This window comes from Pangasianodon hypophthalmus, chromosome 2 (assembly GCF_027358585.1).
Source record: "Pangasianodon hypophthalmus isolate fPanHyp1 chromosome 2, fPanHyp1.pri, whole genome shotgun sequence".
Taxonomy (NCBI): domain Eukaryota; kingdom Metazoa; phylum Chordata; class Actinopteri; order Siluriformes; family Pangasiidae; genus Pangasianodon; species Pangasianodon hypophthalmus.
The window spans coordinates 19,121,182-19,133,531 of record NC_069711.1 but is presented as its reverse complement, the minus strand read 5'-3'; the positions used below and the strand labels follow the sequence as shown (position 1 = coordinate 19,133,531).

General features: G+C 40.0%; 1 protein-coding gene across 3 annotated transcripts in view; it reads right to left on the bottom strand.

Annotated features, from left to right (window-relative positions):
* ryk (receptor like tyrosine kinase) overlaps positions 1 to 11,255 on the bottom strand; it is a 52,637-nt gene extending 41,382 nt beyond the window's left edge. For 2 of the 3 annotated variants that reach the window (XM_026927427.3, XM_026927418.3), the window contains exon 1: positions 10,557 to 11,255. In XM_026927427.3, coding sequence (XP_026783228.1) covers positions 10,557 to 10,782 — 226 coding nt within the window. In that variant the 5' untranslated portion in view covers positions 10,783 to 11,255. The remainder of the gene's footprint in view (positions 1 to 10,556) is intronic. The other variant, XM_026927409.3, reaches the window with a different exon arrangement.
* Between the last annotated feature and the right edge of the window lie 1,095 nt (positions 11,256 to 12,350).

Genomic DNA, 12,350 nt, shown 5'->3' with positions numbered 1-12,350 from the left:
TTGACGTGGAACAAGTCGAGTGGCCTGCACAGAGCCTTGACCTCAACCTCACTGATCACTTTTGGGAAGAACTGGAACACAGACTATGCCCCAGGCCTCATGTTTCACGCTCTCAACTTGTGAAAAAGACAGGTTCAGTGAGATTCGGGCTTATTTTTCACCGGGGTAATGAAGACATGCAGTGAACAACCAACCAAACCACTTACCAAACCACACTTAAAATTCACTCTACTACTCTACTAAAAAAATAAATAAATAAATAAAACGCACACACACAAAAAAAATCTGCTTTTCTTTTGTAGTGATCTGTGAACTTTGTAACACTGAATTCAGTTCTTTGCAATAAAATTTTTGTCACCTAACATTTAAGGAATGTGATGAAATACCGGCACTCAAAAAAGTGGTGTGTTAAACAGACAAAACACTGTAACTTCATGAGTTGGTGCTGTTTAACACTATTCCTCCATCTGCCATCCTATTTGCAGTGTGAGTGTCTCCCTCCACTCTCCAACACATGAAGACACTATTTTTAGTTTTACAGTGGTGCAGCCATACAGTTTGTGGCTATAACTGTAACTGCTAGATCTTGTATATGTATGTTTTTAGGAGAATTTATGAGACTCAGACAAAATTGCACTGCCCTTTGTTACGTCGTCCCTATTTTTTTTCACATCATAGAAGTTAATTTAAAAAAAAATAAATAAATAAATAAATCACATAATCATACTGTCTATATGCTATAAAAATCAGAATCTCCACAGACGTCATAACTGTGCAACCTCTAGTTTAAAACAAGTTGTTTGTACAATAGTGATACTCATGGAAAACCAGAAGAAAGACGAGTAGGCTGTTTAACCACCACTTCACTGTCCCGTGTGGTGTGAGAATTGAAGACAGTCACTATGGGACACTCCCGTGATGCGTCTGGTGTGAATGTGGCGTTACATCTACTCTCCTGGGAAAGCTAAATACAACCTTTGACTACACAAAACCCTCTAAATACTCTGACCCTCAAAAAAACTCCTGAAATGGTTTTCAACAGGCACAAGAAGCTCTTTCAAGCTTTCAAATGACACATTCCAGGCTAAATTAAGGCTCTCCATATATCCGCGCAGACAGCGACTGGTTCTCATCTCCGTCCTCCCTCTTCAGGAGTCAGGATCTTCTCACAAAGCGATTCATATAATTTACCTCCTTCCTTCAGTGCTATGACACCTACTGATAAGACGTGGGCTTGAGGAGTCATACCTCCACTCCCTCAGACTGTCAATTCTAACAAGGAGTATAAGAGAGTGACTCGTAAAGACATGAAAGGATGAGGTCAAGGGTCAAGGTTAACCCATAAAGTGAGCAGAGGGCACAGGGACAAGTGAGAGTAGAGATATGTTGGCCATCTGGACTGCCATGCTATTGCAATGAGAGAGTCGTTCATTGTTCTAATTAATGCCATGGATAGTCCAGCCTTTACTCATTTAGAAGCATTACATCTAGTAAACAAATCACTGGAACTGTGTACTGCCTGACAATACCCCAAAAAATTCCACTACAATGAAAAGAAATGGGATGGAACAGAAAGTAAATATTAAGCTAACAAGCCTTTTAGGCTCAGCTGGATTATGAATCTCTGCCAAAAACCAACAACAGTAAGTAAACAAGGCAGGTCCTGACTTAGTCACACCCTCAGTCATGGGCTGCATGTGAAAGGATGGCAGCGCAGAGAGAACACATCCAATAAAACCCTCAGCGTAATCAAGCAGCAGTTCGGCATGTAGCAGTGACGGGCACGATTAGGAATTCATACAATCTAAATGTAAAAAATAAAAAATAAAAAAGGGTAAAGCTGAAGCTAATATTGTGGCTAGTCCTGAACAGTTTTCTCTGCTCCCAGACACTTGAAACAACTCAGCATTTATTTAGAGCAGAAATCACTACATGTGTTGGATGCTGGTCCTCCAGAACTGGAACTGCTAACCCATAATATAAACCATGTCTGTTAATAGGCGAGAGCAAGTCACTAGCCCAGACACCCAGGACAAGCAGATTGCATCTCCGGACTTATACACAGTTGCCCAGCACACAAGTAGGTTCAACAACCCTAAAAAGAGAAGACTGGTTGGAGGGGTATTTGTTTATTTGTTTCATTGTTGGGTTAATTTAATAAAAACCCAACATTTTAGCTTAGATATTCAAGCCTTGTGACAGCTTTTAAATTTTATTGGTCCAGTTGGGTGATTATTAACCCAGTAGGTAGAGAAACATATCCAGTGCACTGAGGTGAAAATAAGCCAATGTTGTGACGGTGCTATATTAACCCTTAGTCGGGTTAATTGGGTTGTTTTTAACCCACCATTTTTAGAGTTAAAAAACTATTCCTTATTGACTTTTGCAAAGCAAAATTTTCATGTCTAATCACAATCAAACATATAGAGAAATATTTTTATGTGCAATGTGAGGCGAGAACGCTGCAGCTCCTAGCCGAAATACTGAGCAACAGTTAGCTAACATTTTGTCAAGGGCACAAAATATGACGTGCTACACTAGAAAGTTTGTTAGAAAAGGATTATGATCACACCTTTTTGTTTCCCTTTGTCTGTATTAATGCACTTAAACAGCTAACTAGTTTACCATACATTATTACATTATGGGTTAGCTAACCAATTTATGATTTGTCCATCCCTGGTTCATAAATGTCAAAAATCTAGAAGAAACAGACCTCAGGTAGGGTGAACCAATCTAAAAGATAAAACAAGGGATTGCTATCTGTAGCACCTCAGAATAACCTTTCACTCCACCGGTTTTGGTGGAGCAACAAGCTGTAATCATGCATGAAACCAAAATGGGCTCTAAAAATGTCCAAGGCATGAAGCTATTTTACACAGAAATGAAGATTCAGTTAAACGCAACAATTGTATTGGTGTATATGCTGGAAATGTGAAACATAAGCTCTATAGTTACCCATTTCATACTGAAACACACTTTCACTAGTCAAACTGTTGTCAGAGAACAGCAAACAACAAATGTTGTCAATTACACTACTATACAACCCCCTGACAAGAATGATGTGAGCAAGATGACATTCTTTTGTGTGTCTAATTAACGCCACGGACAGTCTGGCCTTCATTAATTTAGAGGCATTATATCTAGTAAACACATCACTGGACTCGTGTATTACCTAAAAAGACCCAAGAAATTCCTCTACAGGGGGAGATCCCACTCGTGAGCTTGCACGATATGTTTGTATCACAATGGACAGAATTTTAATTAGGTGTTATACAAAAAAACTGTTAAATAAAAAGTACTTTGCTGCAAGCCTACAGACATTCATATCACCTACAAGTCTCATTTTTTATTCTCAAAATAATTTTAATTTTGAATTAGTAATAACATGACTGCCGTGAAGAAACTGCTAAGCTTTGTAGCTAGTTGTAACAATAGTTACACCAACCACAAAGTGTGTCATAACACCAATGACATATATTTAATCAGATTATCACAGTGAGTATACCCCGGTTTAGAGGGAAGTGGGGCGGCTCCTGAGGGCTGCACAGGAAATTGCCAAAAGGTTCCTGTCCAAACCAAGGAACCAGCCACTAAAAAGAATTCGACACAAAAAAAAAAAAAAAAAAAAGATCAGAACAACAATCAAAAGCTCAGCTGCATGAAGAACGATCCTACAGAAGGGCAATATATCAAACACACATGCTGGATAGATCAGGAACAGCAGCATGGAGGGACTGGATGCAGGAAGGTACTCAAGTCCTGACCAAGTGGAGTAATGTTCTTACTTTTATAGTGTACAATAAAATACAACCACATTGAAAGTATTTGCAATGTTTCATTAGGTAAAAAAAAATTATAAGTTTATCAAATCGCACTGCAATATCATTTAAATCAATTCACTTACAGTTTACAGTTTCCCTTTCAAAGCACATATGTACCTGAGTATCTAGCCATCATAAGACGTAATATCCCATGTAAAGTTCTACTAGCCCTGGAAATCACTATACACCAGCCCTCTCTGAATATTGTAAATACAAGCAAACCACCCCTGAAACTCACTGGTAAACATCAACAGTGCATCTGCCAACCAGGCGTGCGTAACTGCTGGAGGCCACTGAGTCTTTTAGTAAAGGAAACACAAGTGGCAGGCCTCTGTCGTAATTCACTGAGGGCATCTCCCCTGACCACAGTGTTCACGTGCCATCGTCAGCCAAGCGAACCTACCAACCCCCAGAATAACACAGACATGAGAGGGCAGACTGAGTCTGTAACCAGCCGAGGCTTACATGGCTTACATTTTACTCTTGAGTCATGTTGAGGTTTGGACTGGAGAGAAGAGTAAACGAACAGGGGAAGCCAGGCCAGGTCTATGCTTTCTCCCTCAGCTCATCTCGGACAGAGACGGTGACGTCATGCAGGAAGCAATGAAACCTTACATGGAAAAAGTATGTTGCAACCAACAAAGCTTGATGTTTAGTTAAGAGTACAAATGCAGGGATATGACGTTCTGGTGCACATGTTGTTGACCTCATTACTTAATAATCCAGTCTATCAGGTGTGCTGGAACAGGAAAAACTACTAGGCACAGTGTTTTGCGCCAAGCACAGTGACGCGCCAGCCTGAAAGCACTTATCAAGCTACGTGGCTCAATTTAATATAAGACACAAGGAAGACATGTATGTGACTCGTCTCTGTCCTGGCATCCAGGAGGTGGAATGAACCTCCCCTGACTGTCCAAACAGCTGAGTCACTGGCTTTGTCCAAATGAAAACCGAAAACCCACCTCTTCACTAAACACTTATTAAAGCACTAATTAAAAACCCTTGACTTTTACTGTTTGTTTTTTTTTTCTTCACTGTTGCTATACTCACTCCTCTCTAACACTGTTTAAGCTTGATACTATTCTTACACCCTGAACTATTAGTAGTAACACAAAGAATATGTTTTTGATGGAGACCCCAAAGCTCTTCTGTAAGTCACTCTGGAAAATTATTTCTGCTAAATGCTGACAGTGTTCTTCCCTTTCATACTGAATAAGCACTCATCCATTAGATGTTTAGCTAAACTATGCAAAGCATGACAAGGCTCCTAACTCGAATGGAAAAACAATACAAGGCTCACACTTATTCTTACGTCCACCATGAGCATTATGACACAGTAAGCCACTGCATGCCATTCAGCAGGAATTTGTTAGCAGAAGCAATTTCTGGAAAGCGGTTTCGAGGGGGAAACGAGTTTTAGCAACCAATTTCAACAAACGCCAAACACTGCTACCAGTGCCGTCTCTATGAAAATGAAATTTTCAGCATGTTTACTGCATGTCAGGCTGAGTTGAGCTCAGTGGTTTTGAGAAGTCTCAATGCCAAATGTACAAAAAATAAATATAGGCATCAGATGACAAATTTCCTCACCTGGCAGTCACCCTCTGTTTACAAGACAATTCAACAAAGTACCCTGTACATGCATCAGATCTGCAGAAGCCACCCTGCTGTATTGTTAAGAAGGGATAACACTGATGAAACTATTTGCTCTGCAGTAGAGGCCCACAAAAATAAATAAATAAATAAAATAACTGGCTCAAGATTAAGATCTGTGAAAGGAATTACAGACCCAGAAGAGGGACAGAGAGGAAATAACAGGGAGTCATGTGGGGTGGAGGGGTTGGGAGAAAGAGCGAGAAGAGGTAGCTTTCCAGTTTTTGGAAACACTTATTGACACAGCTTTTGCAAAAGTGAAGCCCAGGTCAACGTCAAACTTGGAGAAGTCAACAGTCCAAACAATAATCAGATTGTCATGCTGGCAGCAGAATACATACAGCTTCTTAATTATAATGTAAAAACTTCCAACAGGCAGAATATGATCCCCATGAGTCACACTACAGGCTCTTTAAACCACATCAGTGGCAATGAGATTCCTGCCCCGCACAACAGGCACCTGATTCTCTCGGGCAGTAAGAAGCTATTATTGGGCCTGTCAGCGTCTCACAGATAAGTGCACTGTGATCCTGGCTGAAGGGTTTTTTTTTGCTCTAAAACTACTGTGCAAACAAAGACTCTTAGTCCACTTCTGGCAAAATGACAAAGCAGAGACCATCAGTCTCTGAATCCTTGGTATAAAGTAGAAAGAAGCCTCTTTGCTTAAAAAAAAAAATCATCACAACTGACCAAAAACAGCATTTATCATCTCCTGTTAGACTCTGCAAAATAACTCGAGCAATCGTTAGGGTGTACATAATCCCGACTTCAAGAAATCAAGAAATTAAACAATCACCAGTGATGCTGCTTAGATAACTAGATAAGGTCAGACAGTCGTTTTTATTGACTCTGGTTCATTAAACCACAAGCTTTCTGTTCACGTTTTATCAGACCAACCAATCACAGCGTATTCTGATAGCATCCCCATTTCTGTTTACCCCACACGCTGAGACTGCAGACGACAGCAGTTTCATTCATCTACACGAGCGAATCTAAAGACCCATAGACAAGTCAGGTTAGACGTATGCCACTACTGCATACTGTGATATTTTTATTTAAATAGGTCTGCAACAATTGGCTGATGATTGCCATATAAATACTTGTGATTATTTCACAACAACAAGAAAATAAACTGTTATCTTTTCAGATATGGTTTTATTTATTTATCCACCGACATTTGGCTAAATTTTTACATTTAACAGGTAATGCAGGATCCACATTAAAATCTGTCATTTTCAACTTCACACATGTTTGTGCTTGACATAAACTTTACATCACAGCTGAATTCAAAATGGCTTCATGTTCACTTTATATGCTTACTACATAGTATTATATAACTATATACGTAGTACAAATTAAAAAAAAGACCATTGCGATTCAGCAGCGAGTAGTTTATTTGCCTCAACCCAAGTGATGGACAGACACATAATTTCCGTTCTGTTTGTTGTGAAAAATGACCGATCCACTTAAATAACCACCTCCCGTAACTTTGGTCAGATTTAACATTTAAAATATATATCCAGTGTACCCAAGCAGCACACTTTTCATGCACTGAAATAATCTAAGCTTATAATGTACAATTTTAAAAAATGTTTTAGTGGATTTCAAATTCTGATATAAAATTACTGTGTTTTAAAACTGCCTGATTTAACTGGCATAAATAAATGCTACTTCAATATTGACAGAAATAAACATGACGATTTATCTAGCCACTACTATGCAGACTTATGAGGAGACAATATTTTCAGCATGGTTGGTTTTGATAAGCTATTAGGCCCAAAATTCCTCCATCCTCAATCAACCCACAAACCCAGACTAAAATATGAAAATACAAGGTATAACTTGTTTTGCCAAAAGCTATCAAATGGTCTGACTGCAAACCCACCAGGCACTACTAACATGCAAGCAGGATACACAAGAATGTGATCTTGAATCAGCAACAGAGGAACAAACAAGGAAGACCGGAAACAGACAAAGGGCAAGGCAATGTGCTTGGCAATGCAGTGTTGTAGGTAAAAACTTATTCCTGTTTTTCCCCCCCTTTTAAGTACAGCATTCCAGCATGCTCACTCACAAGACAGACTGACACAGCACACAACAGAACACTACAGGCTACATGCTGATATTTATAATCAGATTATAAGCATCAAAGAGTGTAAAGGCCCTCCACGGTCCTCATCAATCAGCACTGATGAGACACAGAAATGCTGAGCACATGGACACAGCCTGACAATTGCAGTAAATACAACAAAAAATATAACCTGCATTCTATTCTGTTTTTCAAAACAGAACCAAGACATGAAACCTCTAAACACCAGCTGATGTGTCATCTAAAACGCTAATACTTGGAGGATAAACTGTGACGGATTCTTAAAGGCATGCTCCACGTTGAAACACATTGAACATGTTTGTATTGAGATACTGATGATGTAATTTGTGACTGCAGTCCTAATTTGTTGGTTGGTGCAGTCTTTCCATCATTTCTCTGTGCTGTACCAAAGTCACGGGGGGATATTGTTAGTGCTGTTGCAATGGTGTTTAATAGGAGGGAAAAAAAAATAAAAAAATAAACCCTCTCAAACAAAAATGATAAAATGATCAGGTTTTGCTGTTAGTTCCTTAAAATGAGAGCTTGAGCTTCTTTTCTCTTTCATCGAGCAATGAACAATTTCATACTAATGACAATAACGGTGTAAAAGTAGTGAAGACAGCAAGCACTGGACTCAAAGTTCAATATCACGATGAAGCTATAAAGCACAGTTGAGCTCACAGCAGAGACTCGGCTCAGCTAGGTAGCAATCTACGGGTTGACCAGCTTGATAGCACTGATGGTGACGCTGGCATGAAAATTAAAGCTTTGGAAGCTGATCTGTTTGAGCAGAGTGTACAGATGAGGAGGTGAGGGAGCGGGAGCATTTCCATTTCACAGCAAGTTATAAACTGTAAATAATAGTCTTTGTGACAAATAAAAATCTTGAATCTTGAATCTAAATGACTAAAGCGCTGCTGCATCACTCTCTTTAGGTGATGAGATGAAGTGAGTGCTCACTGATGCCACTGTCAACTGGTAGTCAAATGGCATTGTGGGTGTGTATAAGTGAAAATAAACCAACATGTCAATGAAAGAATTTAAACTAAAAAGTGAACTAAGAACTTCATTACAAAAAAAAATAAAAATCTTGGATGCAACTGAATATCACGTTGTGATAGTCTCACCTCCTTGCTTTTTTTTAACTTTATATCCAAGTTACGGTATAACTTGGTGAGGTTAATATGGAAATAATAACAGAAATAATGGCTCATTAGACATCACAATCTTTTAAATGTCACATCTGAAAAACTCTGTTCACAGTCAACAGTCAGAGTGCAGCTGTGAAGCCACGAGCCACTGAGACGATACTGTATGAGGACTATTAAGAAGTCAGAACAAATGTTAAAAAAGTCAAGGCTCCAGTAAAAACACTAGACAAAACTACTTGCATTTGGGACATACCCTTGATTTTAATCAGAGGAAAACATTTCAGGCTAGATTCTTCCAGTGTGAGCTACTCCCCATTTCCTTTTTTCCTGGAAGACACTGCTACTGCAGTACTACAAGCCTTTCATTAGCATGTCTGCTGTGACACTTGTGATGGTAATGATAGCTCACAGACAAAAGCTCCAACGCCCAGCAATTAACAATCATTAAACAATTCACACTTCTACAAGAAGTTACCTTGGCCTTGCTGTGAACATTAGCAGACAACACGAGTCTTCTGTCTTTAACAAACCCATGATATAGCTGTTGAACTAAAGAAGATTTTGGTTTATAAGTCAGACAGGCTCACTAAGTTCTTTAAAATGTCCTAAACAATCTAAACAGCGACCACATGAGTGCAGCATGACCTGAGTCACACAGCACAGGATAATTTCTCTCACGCCAGCACAATGTTCGTCCTGTCCTTTTTTCATATGTTTCCCATTAGTGTCAGAAGAAAGGCTGGGCAATATGAACAATCACGCTATATATACACAACATGCAACATGAAACATCCTAAGCATCCATGACACAAATCAAACTTCCTTTAGCTTGTATCATTTATAAAGAATATATCGTAATTAAAAAAACCTAAATTAAATAAACAAAGCTGGGAATAGAGTCAGTCAGATTTGCTATCACTAGAGTCTCTGGTGTTTATACAAGCGAACTGAGGATTTCTGATGGTTTGATTATGACAGTAACAGTATGATTACTATGCATCAGCCAGCACGAGTTATAAACAGCCCTGATCTTCAGATAAAATGTATTTCCTGGTTACCAAACAAACAAAAACCATCAACTCCCTCCTTTCCTCAGTGAACGCTGCAAACACCTCCTTAGGTACTGATTTTATAACCCAAGGCTTTCAGACTTGTGTGTGCACAGATGTTTTGAACTGAGCCAGACTCTGCTCACACATTTAGCAGAGGTGGATCAGGACAAACCCAGAGCACTACAGAATACGGACAGCTGCTCTTAATTTGAAGCATACTGAATCCAGCAGGAGTTAAATGTAGATTTGTGTTTTTCTTGACCATTATTATTACTATTATAATTATAAGAAGAACTACATAAACTAAAAAACAAAGGCACAATAGCTGAAAACACGTCTCACACAGTGTCCAGCATGTGACACGCAACTTCGGCTGCAAGTTTTGGAGAACAGCAGAGCAGCTGCGGCTGAATCCCAAATGCCTCCTAGCTCCCTACATAACCACACTATATAAAGTACAAAAAGGTTTCTACAGTAGTGCACTCCATGTCCAACCGGGAGCCGTTTGGGATCTGGCCTGCTCGCGAGCATGCGCAAGAGCGCTCGTTTATGGATGTATTGCTGACTACCACGTCTATTGAAATCAAACTGAAACACTTTAAAACAAATATCTGGAAAACAAAAATGTTGATACAAACTGATGAACTTCACTCGTGCGTCCTCTTGTCAAGGTATTACATTAGTTTGCAAGCTAACAGTTTAATGTGCTTCCACATCCAGTCTGCTTCACCCTAACCAGCTAATAAGCACACAGCCAAAACGGACTGAGAGGAACCAAACACACACTCACCCAGAAGTTTCTTCACCTCATCTTCACTCATGTAAACGTTGACACTCGGGTGATTGTAATTATTACTGGTGCTGATTATTCCGCCGGGTCTGGCAAGGCACAGGGCCGCCTGGAGCAGCAGGAGCAACACGCAGCCCCCGAGTGTCCTGAGGGCTGGAAGCGGCCGAGCGCTGCACCCCGACCGGCGACCCCCGGAGCCCCGCGCCGCCTCCTTCTGCCCCAGCATCGCACCTTCACTCTTCCCTCAATCTGCTGTAGCAAACCGTCGGTCTTTACCCTCATCCAAAACTTGTGTGACCTCCTGAGGGCAACATTACTATAGTCGGTGCTGATAACGACGCTAATAAACACTCCCGCTTGGTTTTGTACTCGGTCTCCGGTTGGTCCTGACCGAGCTAAGCGCAACGCTAACAACGCGAGCTAGCTAGCTAACTTTGTTCAAGTCTCACTCGGTGCTCACGGTCGGTTTACACAAATGGACGGATGCGCGACACCTTTTTACTGTGTTCTCACTTCTTTTCCACAAAATATATGCCTACATTTAGACAGAAAACAATTATTTCAAACCACGAAAATAACCCTTAAAGTCTCAACCGGTCTTTCCTTTCATGGTCCTACCAACACCACCACCCCCAAACTATAATCTCAGTTTTCACGGGAGAAAGGGGGCGGGGCCGGAGAAAGGAACGCGCGCGTGCACAGCAGAAGGCTGGATACGGAGTGCGCGCACGCATGGCCTGCCGCACGTTACGCGCTTATGGCCACACACGCGCGCACACACACACACACACACACACACACACGCGCGCGCGCACACACACATATACACACACATATATATATATATATATATATATATATATATATATATATATATATATATATATATATATATATATATATATATACACGTTTATCTTGTTATCCTTGTGAGGACCTTCCTCTGACAGTTATGAATGCCCCAGAGTAGCCAGTCCCACCCTGGCATGAAGCAATGAAGCATGGGCACTCCTCTGGCCCCCAGGCAGACATTTTCTTCTACGTCCTCTTCTTCTTCTTCTTCTTCTTCTTCTTCTTATTATTATTATTATTATTACCAATTAAATAAATAAATAATTGATTAATTAACTTTAATAATGGAATGCCCACTACAACATCTCCGGGAAATCTGAAAGCTCATTTCATCATTGTGCAATGGTGAGAATTGTCAGTGTCACACAGGAAGGAGCAAGTTTAGCTAGTTAAGACAGAAGCGAAATATTCCCTGGTCCTACCTACCACAGCAATAAGACAAGACAGCCTAATGTGTTAACTATGACTTTATTATAGCTTGCTAGATGACAAACAAATGTTGATTAGGTGTGTGCCTATTATGTTTGATGGGGATCCTATTAAGTCCCTACACAGCTAGGGGTAGTCATATTTTCTGTGGATTAGTATTTTGTCCTGTGGATCAGTATTTTGCTACACCCCTGCTCACTCATCCCTGTTATTTTCAAATGTGGTTAGCTACAATATGCTGTGCAAAAAGTAAACTTCTCTCATGTCCATCAGCCTGAATACATTAAGAAAATCTGAAGACAGACTGATAGAAATGGAAATAACACTGAATTTACACCTTTCACAGTCCAGTGCATACAGAACAGAGCCACCTTGTGGTAAAATGAAGCCAGACACAGTCCTTTAATTAGCTACTTGAATTGTGTTGTTTGAGATTAGAGTGCCCCCATATCATGATGGACAAGTTTTAAAATTTGCAATAACTTGAAATTTTTTTCTAAATCATAAATTTAG